The following is a 16,588-nucleotide window of genomic DNA, read 5'->3' as shown; positions in this document are numbered from 1 at the left end:
TTCACTGAGCACTGCCTCCCAGGGCGCTCTCTCTGGAGACCCTTTCTCTCCCCCCCCCACACACACCCCCATGCGCAGGTTCCCACTACAACAACCACTCCCAGGGAACTTCCTGCTGCTCCTGCTCCGACTACCCAGGTCTCCTGTCTGACCTGATTCCCTAGTCTCAGGGAGCATGCAGTGAGAGCTCTCTCTGCCTCTTTTGGGACATAAAAGAATAAATGGACACAAATCAGACGTCAAGAATTATAACATTCAAAAACCAGTTGGAGAACACTTCAATCTCTGGTCACTCGATTACAGACCTAAAAGTGGCAATACTTCAACAAAAAAACTTCAGAAACAGACTCCAAAGAGAGACTGCTGAATTGGAATTAATTTGCAAACCGGATACAATTAACTTAGGCTTGAATAGAGACTGGGAGTGGATGGGTCATTACACAAAGTAAACTATTTCCCCATGTTTATCCTATTCTCCCCCCCCCCCCCTTCTCAGACGTTCTTGTCAACTGCTGGAAATGGCCCACCTTGATTATCGCTACAAAAGGTTATTGTCCCCCACGCTCTCCTGCTGGCAATAGCTCACCTTAAGTGATCACTCTGGTTACAGTGTGTATGGTAATACCCATTGTTCCATGTTCTCTGTGCATATAAATCTCCCCACTGTATTTTCCACTGAATGCATCCGATGAAGTGAGCTGTAGCTCATGAAAGCTTATGCTCAAATAAATTTGTTAGTCTCTAAGGTGCCACAAGTACTCCTTTTCCTTTTGAGACTGACTGTCAGGGCTGACTCATCTTCTCTGATAGCCCAGCTGGTGATCAGCTGACTAGCCACAGCTGTCCTGGCCTTTCCCTCTTAAAGGGCCAGTGCTGTGACAAGGAGCAAGAATATAACTTCTCTCTGGCCTTCATGCAGACTTAGGGACCAAGCAGATTCCTGTCAGCCTGTACAAGGAGGAGCTAGACAGAGAGCGTCACATGGTAATAAAATGAATGTGGAGTTCCTGTCATTTGAACCCTTAGCTTCCCTGACCCAGCATGCAGGGAACAGACTCCTCTTACCTCGGCTTATTTGTGTTTTAGGTGCCTGTCAAAGTTCTTGCAAAATTTCTAGCCAGTGTGGGAAACTGGACAGTGGTTCCTGCAACCCAGACAGCTGCCCTTACTGCATCAAAACTCTGGCTCGTGACCTGGAGCTCATGGACAATGAGATGGCAGACTCGGACAGCGAGGGGGTGTATGAATTCACTCAGGACATCCACTACAGCGACCAGAGGGACCCTCAGCGAGGGAAAACCAAGGGAAGGAAAAGCAGCCAAATCCTGGCTTTCTGGAAAGTGGTGTGCGAGACATTCCGGAAGATTGTGGACAGCAAGTACTTTGGCCGGGGGATCATGATTGCCATTCTGATCAACACCCTGAGCATGGGGATCGAGTACCACGAGCAGGTGAGCAGAGCCCATTCTGTGTTATACAGAGGCTAGCTAGACGCTCCCTGGAGGGAGAAGGCTCAGCATAGAGACTTCATTAGCACAGTCTTCTCCTCCTCCTCTCGTAGCCTTGTGGGGGGATTTTTTTTTTTTTTTTTTTTACCATGAGCCACATGATTAACCTTGACCCCTGCTTAGTTGCTTGCCAGGCCTGGCTATGTTTTTACCAATTGTTGTTCAATGGCTCTTCCTTTTTGCGTTAGCGAGTGTTGGAGCCCTGGTGAGGGGTATAGGGAGCCTTTTGCCTCTGTGTTGCTGGTTTTGAATTCAGCCCAGGCTGGTGGACATGAAAGTTGACCCCATGTGATGGCTGTTTGCGGGCCTACGTGAAATGAAGCTGATGGGAATTAGGCCATGTCCCAGTGAGCAGGTGTCCTCATAAAAAAACCCAAACCACTCCCCAAACTGGCACACAATAATGCTCTTGTTAGCTGTCTCAGTAAGAGTCTATATATTTCATGGGCCACGGAGGCTGAGCTACCTCCTATCCTTAGTGGTGGCGTCTCCCAGTCAGACCCGTTGGCAGGACAGTATGGAAAATCTCAGTCTACAGCTGCTTCTGCTGTAACTGGACTGTGCCTGCAGAAAGAACTCCAGGGCCTGTTGATCTGGCACCATTCATGGGTGCTTATCACGTTAGGTCTGGTACATGCAAGTACACACATTGTCCCAAGCTAATGCTTGCTCCTAAACCTCTGCACTGATCAGGCCTGGTAGTGCTCCATTCTCATGGTGAATCTCTGCTTTGCGGGTAACTTCCACACAGGCATTGTAGCCCTGCGAGTCAGTGGCAGCTCCTCCTACTGAAAACCTCCCTAGGACATTCAGAACCGTTCGGATGGAAAGGGCGGGAGGTTTGTGGCCTGACTTTCATTTACAGTCAATGTAAAGGGACCTTACTGAAAGTGAGCAACAGGCCCTTGGATTTGGGGGTTTTAGTTCTCTTGCAGCATGCTCCAGTCTCCCTTTTTTAGATCATGACTTCGGCTCTTCCTCAGACCAATAGTGATGATGGATCTGTATCACAGTATCTCACAGCAGTTTGGTGGCCTCAACCAACTTCCTCGAGGATACATCACAAAAAACCCAGGGATGAGCCCAAGCCATAAAGTTCCAGTGCAGATGTCCCCAAAAGTCTGGAGTGCTTGGATCTAGGGCTTTGGATCAGGCCCATCCCAACTAGTACCCCTTGCTGGCAATCTCAACCAAGAGGCCAAAGGCTGAGCTAACCGGAGGTGCTCCCATGGGCCGGGCTGTGCGCTGATGCTTGCATTACTTACACTGTTCTTGTCCAGGGAACGAGCAGAGAGCCTCAGTTTTAGGCCAGTGCAGCAATCCCAGCAATGTTGCCCATGGCCAACAGACTTTGGGGTTCACACAGCAAGGGTCAGCGCCACTGCAGGCATAAAAGGAGGTTTTATTCCCACTTCCCTAGAGAGGTCGGCTCACAGCGAATGCTCCTGTTTCTCCAGTGGATGCTGTGGCAACTATCCTGTGAATCCAAAGTAGAATAATTTCAGAGTCTCTAACTATTGTCTCATACACTCTAGTCCCTGAAGGCAAGAGGCTTCCTGTCCATGATACATATATCTAGTCCCCATAGCTAGTCTTTAAGAGGAGAAGATGCTGCCTTGTTGTTCTCTTCTGGTACACTGAGGTCCCAGCTTTCAAAGGGATCTCCATTCAGTCTCTGGTTTTTCACCCCAAGTGATGTAGCTGCAAACAATTTAATGCATAGTTTGGTGGGTGCATTGTATGACACATAGACATCAAAGCACCTGATATCGCCTCTTCTGAAAATTGGGCCCTGATTATATTATCCAGGGGCATGTGCACACAGGCCTTACTGTTGGATAATTGTGGGTGAGCTCTGTGTTGACTTTTAGTAGAAGAGCTTAGCTGGCTCTGTGCTTACGCCCTGTAAAACCCTTGTTACCCCAAGTCTCTCATTAGACGGGTCGCTGGAGGAATGTACGGTAGCCAACAGCCCTCCACTGATACAGGACTGAGAGAGATGTTTTGATAGGGAGGCCCTTTCCATTTGTTCCTCTAACCAGTGATGCACAGGAAGTTTCCAGGACACCGGAACTGGGTAGAACAATTCCTGTCCGATGGCCAGTGTTTTCTGGGAACTCCCCTGTACTTTGAGCCTTTATTGTTTACTTTTCTCTTTTTCTGACATGTTTCTTATTTGTATAGTCACTTGCAGTTGGATGCAAAGGCATTTCTTCCACTGTTTATAGCTCCCTGTGTCAGCACGGTAGTTGCGAACTGAGCAGACGTAATTCCAGATTCCAGTGTCCTCCTGTGGTATTAACGCATCAGTGACTAAACATTAGGAAGACTCCGACCCACTCAGTGTGCTAAATGTGTCTCTTCAAACCAGCACATTCTTTCTGAACTCTTAATACAATATGGCTGGCTAACTTTTGTTTTCAGTACGTATTTAATGGAGATGCACTCTGCAGTCCTACAAGTAGGATTAGTCTCGTGCTGTTTCACCTTCAATTGCTGAGCTTACTGGAATATTTCTGTACCGCTGGGAGAGAAAGTGTCTGATGGTATTGGAGACTCATCATTCTTTCATTATTATCTGGGGATTGTATCTGAAGAACCTGGGGGGCAAAATAAAGAAGAGGATGGAAAGTTCATATTTCTCATTTTGATAGATGAACATAAGAACGGCCATACTGGGTCAGACCAATGGTCCATCTAGCCCAGTATTCTGTCTTCCAACAGTGGCCAATGCTAGGTGCTTCAGAGGAAATGGACAACAGGTAATCATCAAGTGATCCATCCCCTGTTGCCCATTCCCAGCTTCTGGCAAACAGAGGCTAGGGATACCCATCCTGGCTAATAGATATTGATGGACCTATACTCAATGAACTTATCTAGTTGTTTTTTGAATCCCATTATAGTCTTGGCCTTCACAATATCCTCTGGCAAGGAGTTCCACAGGTTGACTGTGCGTTGTGTGAAGAAATACTTCCTTTTGTTTGTTTCAAACCTGCTACCTATTCATTTGGTGACCCTTAGTTCTTGTGTTAGGAGAAGGAGTAAATAACACTTCCTTATATACTCTTTCCCCACACCAGTCATGATTTTATAGACCTCTATCATATTGCCCCTTAGTCATCTCTTTTTCAAGCTGAAAAATCCCAGTCTTATTATTCTCTCCTCATATGGAAGCTGTTCCATACCCTAATAATTTTTGTTGCCCTTTTTTGAACCTTTTGCTATTAAAGGTAAAGACAGAAATGTCGTCTATATATAAATCTATTATTTTGGTCTTATTCCATTGGAAACAGCTAAGGTTGTTGTTGATTCACCTTGATTGATTCAGCTTGATTCACCAAGTTTGGTGCCCATGATAAGTTGCACCTTTAAAATTTGCCTATGCAAGTGCAGTTTTTGTGTGTGCAACAGGGTGCCTGCACAAATTTGTCACCTTCTTCTGGAACGTTTCTCTATCTAAAGCTCGTCCAGTACCCTGAATGTGCAGTTTTATTTTTAGTGCTGCTGGAAGTGCTGCTTAATCCAAACAATAGATCGTTGGCCCTGAGGAAAGGAAGATCCTAGGAAAGCTACTTCTGCTAGAGTAGCACATGAGAAGCTCCTGTAGACTCATCCTCATTGAAACTATGTTGGACCAAAAGCAGCATGGAAATGCCATGTACTCTGAGACTGTATTCAAGCAAGACCACTATGCTCTTACACATGTTTAGCGGAAGTGCAAGCATCATCCAGGGAGGGTTACCAGTTTGTTCCTTCCCATATCTGCCCCATCCCTCCTTCCCTTTATCTGACATTAAAAACAATTGACATTGCCAGCGCCAGTGTTGTGACTCTGAGGAGCTACCACTGTCAAAAGACACCACAGGGGAGTGTGAACAGCCCTATGGGCTCTGAGACAATGTTGAAAACACCATAAGCTGGTAGATGGGGCCCAAAGGATTATGAGGGGAAAGAGGTGGTAAATTATGGGTAATGAGATGAAGTTGGTAGGTAAGGGAGGGACCCCAAGGGCTGTGAGTGGAAGATTCTTTAGATGGCTTTTTTAAACTACTTCTGTTCCCATTTCCTTTCTTCCAGGCACTGGGTATGAACAGTGAATCATATTTTATTAGTTCATCCGATTAAGTGGTGGCAGAGAGCAAAGAGGTGTTTTTCTGTAAACTCAGGAGGCTTATACACTACAGTTTCCTAATCTGACAGTTATGAGACTGGGAATTAGGACAGAGAAATGCTGGCCCAGGTCTTTCTGCAGAGATTATAAACAGTGGATCATGTGATTTTTCTTTTACAAAGTGAGATTTACAGCCTTCGCCTGAAAGTGCAAGTGATCGACCTCACCAAATTTATCTTCATTGGCTGATTGTTTGAAAAGAAATGAGGGGGCTTTAAGAGTACTTGACTTTGAGTTTCTATATTAAGCTCGCTTGCTTATTTAATGAATATTTATGGCATGGGCTTTTCACGCATCCAGTCCTGAGTGAGCCAGGCTATATTAGGCTAAATTCTCTTAGGACATATTTTATGGTGCCGGGTCAAAAGAATGGCACTTAGAGGAGTGGGGAACAGACACACTAATTACCAGGATTATTATAGAGAAAGGAGAGCCCAGGGGTTAGGGCACTGGTTTGGGACTTGAAAAATCCTGTTCTGCCTCAGAAATCCCAAGCAACCTTCAGCAAGTAAGTTACAAAAGGTGCATTGACATTTGAGCTGGTCTGTGTGATTCCCAGCTTGTGTAGACACATCCGCGCTAGCTGTGCCCACGGGTACAGCTAACCCAAGCCACCACCTGTGCTGCTGCAGGGACGTGGCTATTTTTAGGCACTAGCACAAGCAGAGCTAGTGTGGATATGTCTACGGGAACTGGGAAACACACCTCAGATGTAGATGTACCCATAGTCTCTTGGTGCTTCACTTCCCTATCGGTAAAATGGGGATATTCCATTACTGAGCTGCTTTAAAAATCTGTTTTGCTGAATCAGTTTTTAAAATGAATTAGAAAATTTCCCCAGTGTAGACAGGCCCTTAGACTGTCACTCACCAACTTGCATTTCCCCGCTGCACATTACCTCTGAATTTGTACCCCCACATCTCAGAGAGTGAACAGGAATCTAAGCTAGTATCATTTGAAGGTCAGGGGACCAGAAAAGAGGAGAATTGCAAGGAAACCAACATGAGGATGTAATTTAAAGTGGCCTGCTTTAAAGTGCTTTTAATTTAAAGTGGCCTACTTTAACTCATGCCATCAGACAGCTCCACAGCCTGTAAATTATAACTAAGACTCCCCTACGCTCTGGGTGGTAGGTGGGGTAAGGAACAATAGGGAGTCAAGCTGAGATTAAGGGAACCAAGTCACTGTACTCATTTAATGCACCACAGAGCAGAGAAAGGAGGCCAGGAATTCTAAACACAAGACCTCCCCATTTGCTAACCACTTCAACGGACCTTGTAAGTTTAGCTAGTGCTGTGGGAGGTGGGTGTTACATTTTTTAAAATATGTTAGTGTTTTGTGCTTAAGAACCTAGGCTTTCAGTTCTGTCATTTTCTGAAATGACCCATCTGAGTGATTCACTGATTTCCCCCCAACTATTTAACATCAAATCACGCTTCAGCTCAGCCACTTGGAGTTCCTGCCGCTGCACTGGCATAAGGGTCAGATTAGGACCTGGATGTTTTTAACTATGTGCATATTCCCATTTTAGAAGGTCCCATTCCCCAACCGCCCTCAGGACTGTAGCTATGGTTCTTGCATACTAGATATAGTGTGAAAGTACTGGATAGAGTATGAAGAAATTAAAGCATGTTTAAGATCACATAACACTGTCCAGCGGCTGCGCTGGGCAGGCTTGGGACCTTTTCCAGGTTGCTGAGTATTCTAATATGTCTGGTAAATTGATTGTTTTTCCACAGAGCAGTTCAACACCTGTAATGGAAAGGAAAGAGAGCTGTATAGAAAGTGGCAATGTATACGTCAAAGCTCTGCACCTGTAGGAACTTTAAAGAATGAATGAGTTTATAGAAAGCCTTTATGGCCTGAGGCCCTCAAACCTAGGTAGTATATGTATGCGCATGCCAGTAAATGTATTCAGCAGCAGTACTGGATAGGGGTGTGTTTCAGTAGATTCAGCCAGCAGTAGGCATGCAACATAGCATCTGTTTTAATGTATTCTGCTAGTTGTATTTTTATTATTTATTTGATAGCCACATTGTACTAGAACTGTGTAAAATTTTTTGGCCAAAACCTTTTTTTTTGTCAAAAAAAAATGCAAATTCAGGTCAACCAAACCATTTCCTGAATTCATGTCAAATTTCCTGAATTATTTCAGTGGGAAAAAACCAACATTTTGGTGGGGGAAAAATCAGAAAGTTTCAATTCAACATTTGGAAATGAAACCTTACGATTCGCAATGACCTTTTGTTTTGAAATTGAATTCAATTTTATTAAGTTAAAAAACCTTGAAACTGAAACATTTCAACCCGAAAATAATTTTTCCCAATATTTCTGGTAAGGCCAGTGAATTGAAAAAGCAATTATTTGCACAGCTGTCCACTGTACAGTCCCTGCCCAAAGAACCCACTGTCTAAATAGACATATGTGGGAAGGGAAACTGAGGTTCAGGGAAGTGAAATGACTTACTGGCTGTCACACACTAGATCAGTGGCACAACTGGGACTAGAACGCTGGTCTCGTACATCCGAAGCCAGCACTGCAGTCACTGAACCATATTGCTTCTTGGCTGTAGATATATACATGTACTGGTGTATGTGTGGGTGTGTTGTATTTAGGTAACAGTAGATACCTGTTTGGTAAGTGACTGTGTATTCAGCCATCAGTAAGCATGTTTGATATAGGAATCATGTAGTGTGTGTAAGTATTCAGCTAGCAATTTGTGTTTAGGATTATATGTGTCTATTCAGCAGAGTATGTGTATATTCTGCATGGGCATGAGGACATGTGTCTGTGTATCCATGTAATGTGGCCAGCACTTGGGTATATATATATGTATGTATCCCACACTTCATTTTCTCATCTCTGTAACGTAAGTAGATGTCAGGATGCTGGGTGACAGCAAAAAAGGGAAGGCTTTTTTTTCAGGGAGGATCCTGACAAATCACTAGATTGTCATGATGAGCGCTAGTTAAAGCTGCATTTGCTCTTTCTCCTGCTTATTAAACTTGTTAGTGTTCCAGCCAACATTAAAATCTGAAGTCTCAGTAAAACTGTCTTTCAAGAAGCTATCCTGCTCCATGGAAGGAAAGGGCTGTCAGTTACCTGCGGCCGCAGCATGATGTACCATTCAGTCCTTACCAGGCTCACCTAGTGCGGAGGAACAAAAATGCCGGTTGCTCGGGGGGGTGAATGGGACTTGTGACCACTTAAGAACTTGCTGGCTATTCCTCATGGGGAAATTTGACCAGTTCACTAAGGAGCTGAATAACCTTCAGCTCTCTAGACTCATGTTAACAGTTCAGTGCACTAAGGGAACTATAAGTGCTGAATACCCAGGATCATACACTGAATATTTACAGTGCATCAGCACTGTATATCAACCTGGTTAAAGAGAATCTGCACCATTGCAATCACAATGAGACTTTCACATATCAAATCAGGATATGTAATATATGATCCTCTGCTTCCCCGACGGACAAGACCCCTCATTTGAAAAGAGGACCCCTGATATGCTGGGAATAAATCAATCTGAAGGTCCAGTGATCACAGACTGAGCTAAGAGAGCCATTGGGAGGCCCCATGGGGACCCGATGACTGAGGCTACAGTTTTGTCACAGAGGTCGCAGAAGTCACAGAATCCGTGTCTTCCAAAGACTTCCATCACTTCAGCCTTGGCGGCTGGGAGCTGCAGGGTCCCACCACCTCCTGCACAGCAGGGAGCTGTGAGGTACCCCCGCCGCCTGAGGCAGCAGGCTCCCAAGCTCTCAGCTGCCATGAGCAGGGTGGTACCCCGCCACTCCCAGCCGCCCGCACAGGCGGGGGGGTGGGAAATACCCCACAGCTCCCAGCCACTGTGGGGGACAGGGGGACCCCCACAGCTCCCCACTACTGGGGAAGGGAGACCATGCAGCTTCCCTCTGCTGCTTGTGGCAGGGGGATCCTGGAGCTCTGAATCCCCACTGGTGGTGGGGGCCCCAGAGCTCCCAGCCACCCCACAGCTGCCCAGTCCCTTCCCATTTTATCATGGATATTTTTAGTAAAAGTCAGGGACAGGTCACGGGCAATAAAGAAAAATTCACGGAAGCCCGTGACCTGTCCCTGACTTTTACTAAAAATATCCATGACAAAAATTTAGCTTTACCAATGACACATCCTGGTGACGCATCAAGTTGTACGTGTGAGGCAGAGAATCCTATTGCAAACCACATGGCTGTGGAAAGGCACTGTGTAAAAGCAGCCAAATGCCCGTTTAGCCAGGTTTGAGCCCAAATGACGAAGCAGAGAGAAGGCGGCCTGCAGACGATTAAACCATTCCCAGTCCCAAATTGCAAAGTGGAAGGAGTAGCCTACAATCATGTCAGGTCATTGGTCGCAGTAATAGTTAGACTTCACAGGAGTGCTTTAAGGGCTCAATCCAAAACCCACTGAAGGTAATGGGAGTCTTCCGATTAACTTTATTAGGCTGTGGATCAGGGTCCAAAGAGCAAATTGAGGAAAACTGCCATTTTTAAAGTCCCTAGATTTTTACTGAGAATTTATTTAAAAAAAAAAAGGCTCAAAACAAATGAGAAGTAAAAGGAAGAGACCAAATGAAAATGCAAGTAGAAATTGTTAGCTCCTAATAGAGAATTACAACTGTGATCAAGGCACTTTAAATACATGCTGAAATTGAGCTGTTCACTGTTGAGCCAGTTGAATCATTTGCCTTTTGGAAGCCCAGATTCTGCAGTGATCCAGGTTCATGTGGCCAGTATTGTTCTTTTGCTTTGCAAAGGCATGTCCTGCTCAAACAGAATATTTCTTCGGGTTTTTTCCCCCGGTTCTGGCCATAAGCCAAATCATGTTGTCTGATTGCTTCTCTTTTAAAGTCTTCCCTTGAAATGAAATGTCCAAGCCTCATTTAAGGCCTGATGCTGAACTATTTCTTTTAAACAGAGGATGGAATTTAGCAAGGGCTTCCTTAAGGTGGAGTTTTTTATAACCTCGGTTGCATTAAACTGCCTGAATGTTCTGATTTTCCTTGTCTGAGCTCACATCATATGAAATGTACTCAACGTATTCATTTGTTTAAGTAGTTCTTGAATTCCATCCGCCATCTTTTGCAGTGTTTTACTGTTGATAATGTAACAAACTAGAAGCAGGCCTATATTAAAAAGTTCCAATCTGAACTTTCCAAAATTCCAGTTTGCTCAGATCTGGGGCTTGGATCTGGCTCATTATAGTCTCTGTGGATCCAGAAGTTTAGGTGTGTCCTGATCAGTGAAGGAGAAGTTGGTTCAGGACCACCAATCATCTTTGTGAATTTCTTGAAGGCAAATCAGACAAATTATAAGGGTGACTCTTTGGGACAGGGACTCAGGCCCCATAGAGTATATGGTAAGTGATTGTTCAAGAGGTGAGAGAGGGAGGCAATTGACAGCAATTTAAACAGGAACATTCCAAATGGAGCATTGTCAGCTGTAGCAATATGTTATCTGAATCCACAAAATAGCAGCATCACAAAACACAAGCTGATGTGCAAACTCAATCTGCAGAAGGTAAAAGTAATCTTTCCAGGCTCTGCGTGAGCTTAATTCTTAGTGCATCAAGCTGCAGGGGCCTTGAGTAGGAAACTATACAAATGATGTAATGTTGTCACTAGTAATGTTACAATCTAATAACCTCTGCAACATGAAAGAATCAGCCATCTGTGCCAAGGTGTCTTAGGAAAAGTCGCTGACAAAATGGATTAAGGGTCTATATTTATTTATGTAAATAATCAAGATCAGGAGAAAATTCTGTGTAAAACTGAAACATTCCTAATCGCATTATGGAGTGTAACGTCTGTGCAGATTGTAATCGGGGGATTAATGATCTCCTGCCACTGCAGTAATATCAGAGAAGTTAGTGGATTTGGAGGAACCATTGCAGTGATTGTGTTAGAGATTCAGGCCTGTTACACCAGTGACCCAAATACAGCCTTCTACACGGTATCTAGGAACTTCTGCTTCTGTCTGAAGTCAGGGTAGAAGTAAGGAGGTGGGGTAATGGGAGGAAAATCTTACATGTATTGAACCTCAGATATTGTCAGGATTTGCTTTGAGTCTTGGGGGAAAGTTCAGTTAATTGGAGTTATAAAGTGCCGTTCACAGGTGAGCTGGCCCTTTAAGGGAGGTAGTCTTAGTCCTGCTTGTGATTAATTAGTTGTCTCATGGTGATGGGTCTGATACTTTTTACTGATACTTAGACAACTGTTGTAGCACAGGGAGGAGAATAGGGTTATAAGGAATAACCAGCATGGATTTGCAAAGAACAAATCATGCCAAACCAACCTAATTTCCTTCATCAGGGATAGTGGCCTAGTGGAAGGGGGGAAGCAGTAGATGTTATATGTTTTGATTTTAGTTAGGCTTTTGACACAGTCTCACATGACATTCTCATAAGCAAACTAGGGAAATGTGGTCTAGATGAAATTAATATAATGTGGGTGCACAATTGGTTGAAAGCCCATACTCAGAGTAGTTAGTGGTTTGCTGTCAAATAGGTATTGATGTATTTAGTGAGGTACCTCGGGTCAGGCCTGGATCCAGTACTATTCAATATTTTCATTAGTGACTTGGATAATGGAGCAGAGAGTGTGTTTATCACAATTGTGGATGACATCAAGCTCATCAGATGAGATCAGTTGTTTCCTTGCCTTGTCTTCAGTGGTCATGGAGGTGGTGGGCTTAAATCTGCAGCAAGGGAAATTTCAGTTAGGTATTAGGAAAAGCTTTCTAACGATAAGGGTAGTTAAGATCTGGAACAGGCTTCCAAGGAAGGTTGTGGAATCCCCATCATTGGAGATTTTTAAGAACAAGCTGGACAAACCCCTGTCAGGGATAGGTTAGGTTTACTCAGTCCTGCTTCAGTGCAGGGGCCTAGACATAATGACTTCTTGAGGTCCTTTCCAGCCCTACATGTCCATGGGTCTGTGAACACAAGGCTCCCTCCAGTTGGACAGGAAAGGAAGAGAACCCTGCCTACATATTTATAATCACTCTGAAATGCAAATACAACTGTAGCAAATAACACAGTTCACACTGCTGCTGCCAGAGCTGTACCTATATTGGCGTGTCACAGCTTGGGTAGGTCGGCCCTTTAAGGGAGAGGTGGTCTTAGCCCCACTTGTGACTAATGAGGCACCTCCCAGGTGATGGGTATGACGCCAGGGATAAAGATGATACTCTGCACATCACCTAGGCCTTAGATAAAAGGCTAACAAACAGCTCTGTTGGCAGAGAGACCTGCAGGGGACCCTGGTTAGGGGAAGGGCCCTTTTTTATGTGAGACCCTTTTGATTTTGAGAAATCCGCCCATCCTGGAAGAAGGGGACCTGAAATGCTGCTGCTGTTAAGAGCTTGACTGGATGCTCTGGCTGGTGAGTTGGTCATACTGGTTTATAGTACCCTGTGAAAGGACATTCAAAATTGGACCATAGCTCTGCCTGGTGCTTTAAAGGGATTGTCCACAGTCATGGGCCCTGCCCCAGTGAGATGATGGGGTAAAAAAGATGTTCCTAGGCCATGAAGGTAACTTGGAGAATGGTGCTTAATTTGTAATGAAAGAAGGCTGGGGCTCAAGTAGTTTTTTTACAGTCATAACTAATGCACTAAGCCCAGAGGTGCCAGAGCTATGAACTGCCAAGCCCAGAAATGCCAGGGCTCAGCCCTGCCAGAAATTAAACCCTGATGGAGGGGAAGAGAGGAGAGGTGTGAGGGTTAAAAGGTCTGTAGGGTAGGGCAGAGGAGAGGAGTAGGTAATGCAGTCAGGGATAAGGGGAAGCAGAGGGAGCGCTCCCGTTCTTGCCTTGGATGGCTGTGGGGGGGGCAACAAACCCACTCCTCCTCCTCCTCAGTGATGTGGTGAGAACTCCCCCTGCTTTCACCACCAAACTCAGGAGCAGGAAAGGAATGAGTTTCATGGGGAGGATTGGCAGGAGGAGGGCCGGGGTGCTGGTTGCAAAGGAAGAGGGGAATAATTCCAAGCAGAGAGGCTGAAAAGGGGCAAGAAGGTGAGAGTGAAAGGAGGAGACAGGTGAAAAAAACAGTCTGGGGGAAGGGGGCAATTCAGACAGGCAGAGCCCTTAGTAACCCCAAAGAGTTTGAACTCCATGTGAAAAGAGAGAGGATAGATCAGAGGGGGAAGGGAGGGACAGGGCAGGTGTGGAAGAACATCGAGGCTGCTGCTGATTGGGCAGGCTGAGGAGTCAGTGATTAAGGATATTTACAAGATGCTGTGAACTAATTTAAACTGAGCACCAAGTTCAGACGGTTAAGCGTAAAAGCAGTGGAACTCTGCTATGGATCTGAATGTCTGCAGCCGTCATGGAGTCCAATAATGGGCCCATCCTGCAAGGTGCTTTTAGGATAAGCCCTAGAGTGGCTTTGCGGTTACTATACTCCTGAGCTCCCATCCTTTTTAAGACAAGGCAAGTCTCGGAACATAGCTAATGGCTGGGGGTGAAAGATTGGTTGGGCATATTGGGGCAGCTCCTTCCAACTCAACACTGAACTTAGCAAAACGTCAGCATCTCAGGATCACAATGTTGTGTGGCCTGCTGTGTTCTGGAAGAGCCACATCCTTGATATAATATGAGCAGGGCTCAGGTCACCCTTTGTCTTATCCAAACTGATTTACCCAGGTCTTGGAATAATTGCATGGTAAGTTGCATTAATGGCATGTTCTCTCCTGCTGACTGTGCTAGTGGCTTGTGTCAGAGCATGGAACATCATGCTCTCTCTGACCCCTGCCATACCAGATGAAGTGGACTAAAGAAGCCTGAATTCTGAATTCTCTTCAATTGGTGGCTTTGTGTCAGGCCTTCACGATCAGTAGATTTTGGGGTGTTTAAATAAAGTAAGTGACATTTTTAATATCTATTTTATACCTCCTTGGATTCTACCCAGTCCTTACAGTTGTGTCCAAGAATTCTCCCTGATACTGACTATTAGCTCTGTGCATCATGCAGCTCTGTTAGCAGGTAGGTTTCCCTTCAAGTTTATCTCATGTACATGACCGTGAAGGATCATCTGCATGGAACACACCAGATCCTCATCTGGTGTAAATTGGCACTGAATTCCATTGAAATCAATGGAGAGTGTGCTGTTTTACACCAGCTGAGGATATGGCCCATAATACTTTGCCTCACCTTTCAGTTCGGCTCAACCTGGTTTGAATTCAGCATCTTCTTCATGAAAGCTCTGTGAACCTAGTCCATTAGGCCCTGATTGAAGAAAAAGGAAAGCTTTTCAGAAAAGTACTTCAATGGGATTTAAGCACATGCTTAAATGGGACCCATGCATGTGCTTCTTTGAACTGGGACCTTCCCTGGTGATTCTGTCATGAGATCACTATGAATCACGTCCATTAGTCAGTACATTCATATCTTCATACACAGCCCTTAATTCATAGAGAGATCACTATCTCTGTCTTGGTGTATATCCCACCTCTCTATTTAACTTCATTACACATCTCCACTGCCCCATACCAGCTATTCTTAACCACGTGATCAAAACTTTGGCAGCATTTTGAGGCTTTTCTTCCCTCACAGCCTGTCATCTTTTCCCAGCTCAGTGCTTGTATCTGTAATATCAGGTTAATCTTACAGTTGACTAGGCTATGCAGATTGCAGGGAAATGATGTGCCCTATAGATTTGCATGTGCTCCTTTTAATTAGCTTACCTTTAACCAGTATTTACCCTTATTAAAAGTTTGCTGTTGCAGTCTATTGAAATCAAATCAATGCTAATGGAAACTGTCAGAACTGTTAATCACAGTGATGGCTGACTTTCAAAACCCATTCTCTGTTGTTACAGAGGCTAATTGTTTTCACGGTCATGTGCCTAATGGGGTCATGCAAATGTTCGATACATAGAAGGAATTGATGGCCTCTTGGCGGAATTAGTGTATCTCTATTGACTCTATTCCCAAAGGCCTTCCAGAATAAGACACAAAAATACAATGTTGCTTTAGTGACCAAGCACATGGAAAAGAGAGAAGTCTGGCTCAGCCAGAAGACTTTTCCCAAACTCTGGAAGTTAGCGGGATTTGAAGGTTACAGGAGATTTTTATGCAACAGCGACAGGCTTGAAATTTTTGGCAAGAAGGTTCAGTTCTCCGAATATTTGGCTACGTGGCTCACTTGTCCTCTCTTTTCTGCTAAAGTCTTCTGTAATTCCTTGATGGGAAGCAGAAAGTATCAATCCTATCCTGTTCATTTTGTTCAGACACTGAGGACTACACAGGCTTCATCGGATTGTCATTTAAGCTGTTCATTTCAACTGCCAATAGTACCCACATGTCCTCTCTGCTCTGACAGTGTTGCGCTCAGAATTGGACTCAGTGAAATGGGGGAGATGATGTACTTGCTCAAATCTTACTGTGTCATCCTGGTGTGGATGACAAATCAATTATCTGTGTGTAGTCAGGGACTTCTCCTTCTTTCTTCACGGCTTACATTTGCCACTTTGACCCACATCCTAGCTGATGTAAATCAATGTAGCCCCACTGAAGCCCATGTAATTTTGTCGAGTCACACCAGCTGTTGTTCTTGCTTGTAAATGTTGCCTAGTTACTATTTATTGTGTGATTTACCCATATTTAATCCTCTCTTTCACTCATCTTATCTCACTCCAGAGCTTTGTCCCAGTGCCTCTGCTGCCTTATCTTACCTCATTCTACCTCTGCCAAAATGCTGTGTCCCATTGTCACCCTATTTAACTCCCTAAAGTGGAGGAGGATGGGAAGCAAGGTTCAAAAGCCTCTGTCTCCAATCTGCTAAATGTGCCTGTTGGAGACAATTTGGTCGAATTGTTTCTTGATGTCATTAGGAAACAATAGGCTTTTCCTCCATCTAACAGTCAAAATTAGGGATAATGTTACATGTATA

General features: G+C 44.6%; 1 protein-coding gene across 3 annotated transcripts in view; it reads left to right on the top strand.

Annotated features, from left to right (window-relative positions):
- Positions 1-16,588, top strand: part of CACNA1G (calcium voltage-gated channel subunit alpha1 G) — a 152,439-nt gene that overhangs the window by 32,079 nt on the left and 103,772 nt on the right. For all 3 annotated transcript variants that reach the window (XM_043497274.1, XM_043497273.1, XM_043497276.1), the window contains exon 8: positions 1,087-1,451. In XM_043497274.1, the coding sequence (XP_043353209.1) occupies positions 1,087-1,451 (365 nt within the window). The remainder of the gene's footprint in view (positions 1-1,086; positions 1,452-16,588) is intronic.

This window comes from Dermochelys coriacea, chromosome 14 (assembly GCF_009764565.3).
Source record: "Dermochelys coriacea isolate rDerCor1 chromosome 14, rDerCor1.pri.v4, whole genome shotgun sequence".
Classification (NCBI taxonomy): domain Eukaryota; kingdom Metazoa; phylum Chordata; order Testudines; family Dermochelyidae; genus Dermochelys; species Dermochelys coriacea.
This window is presented reverse-complemented; position numbering and strand designations above follow the sequence as displayed.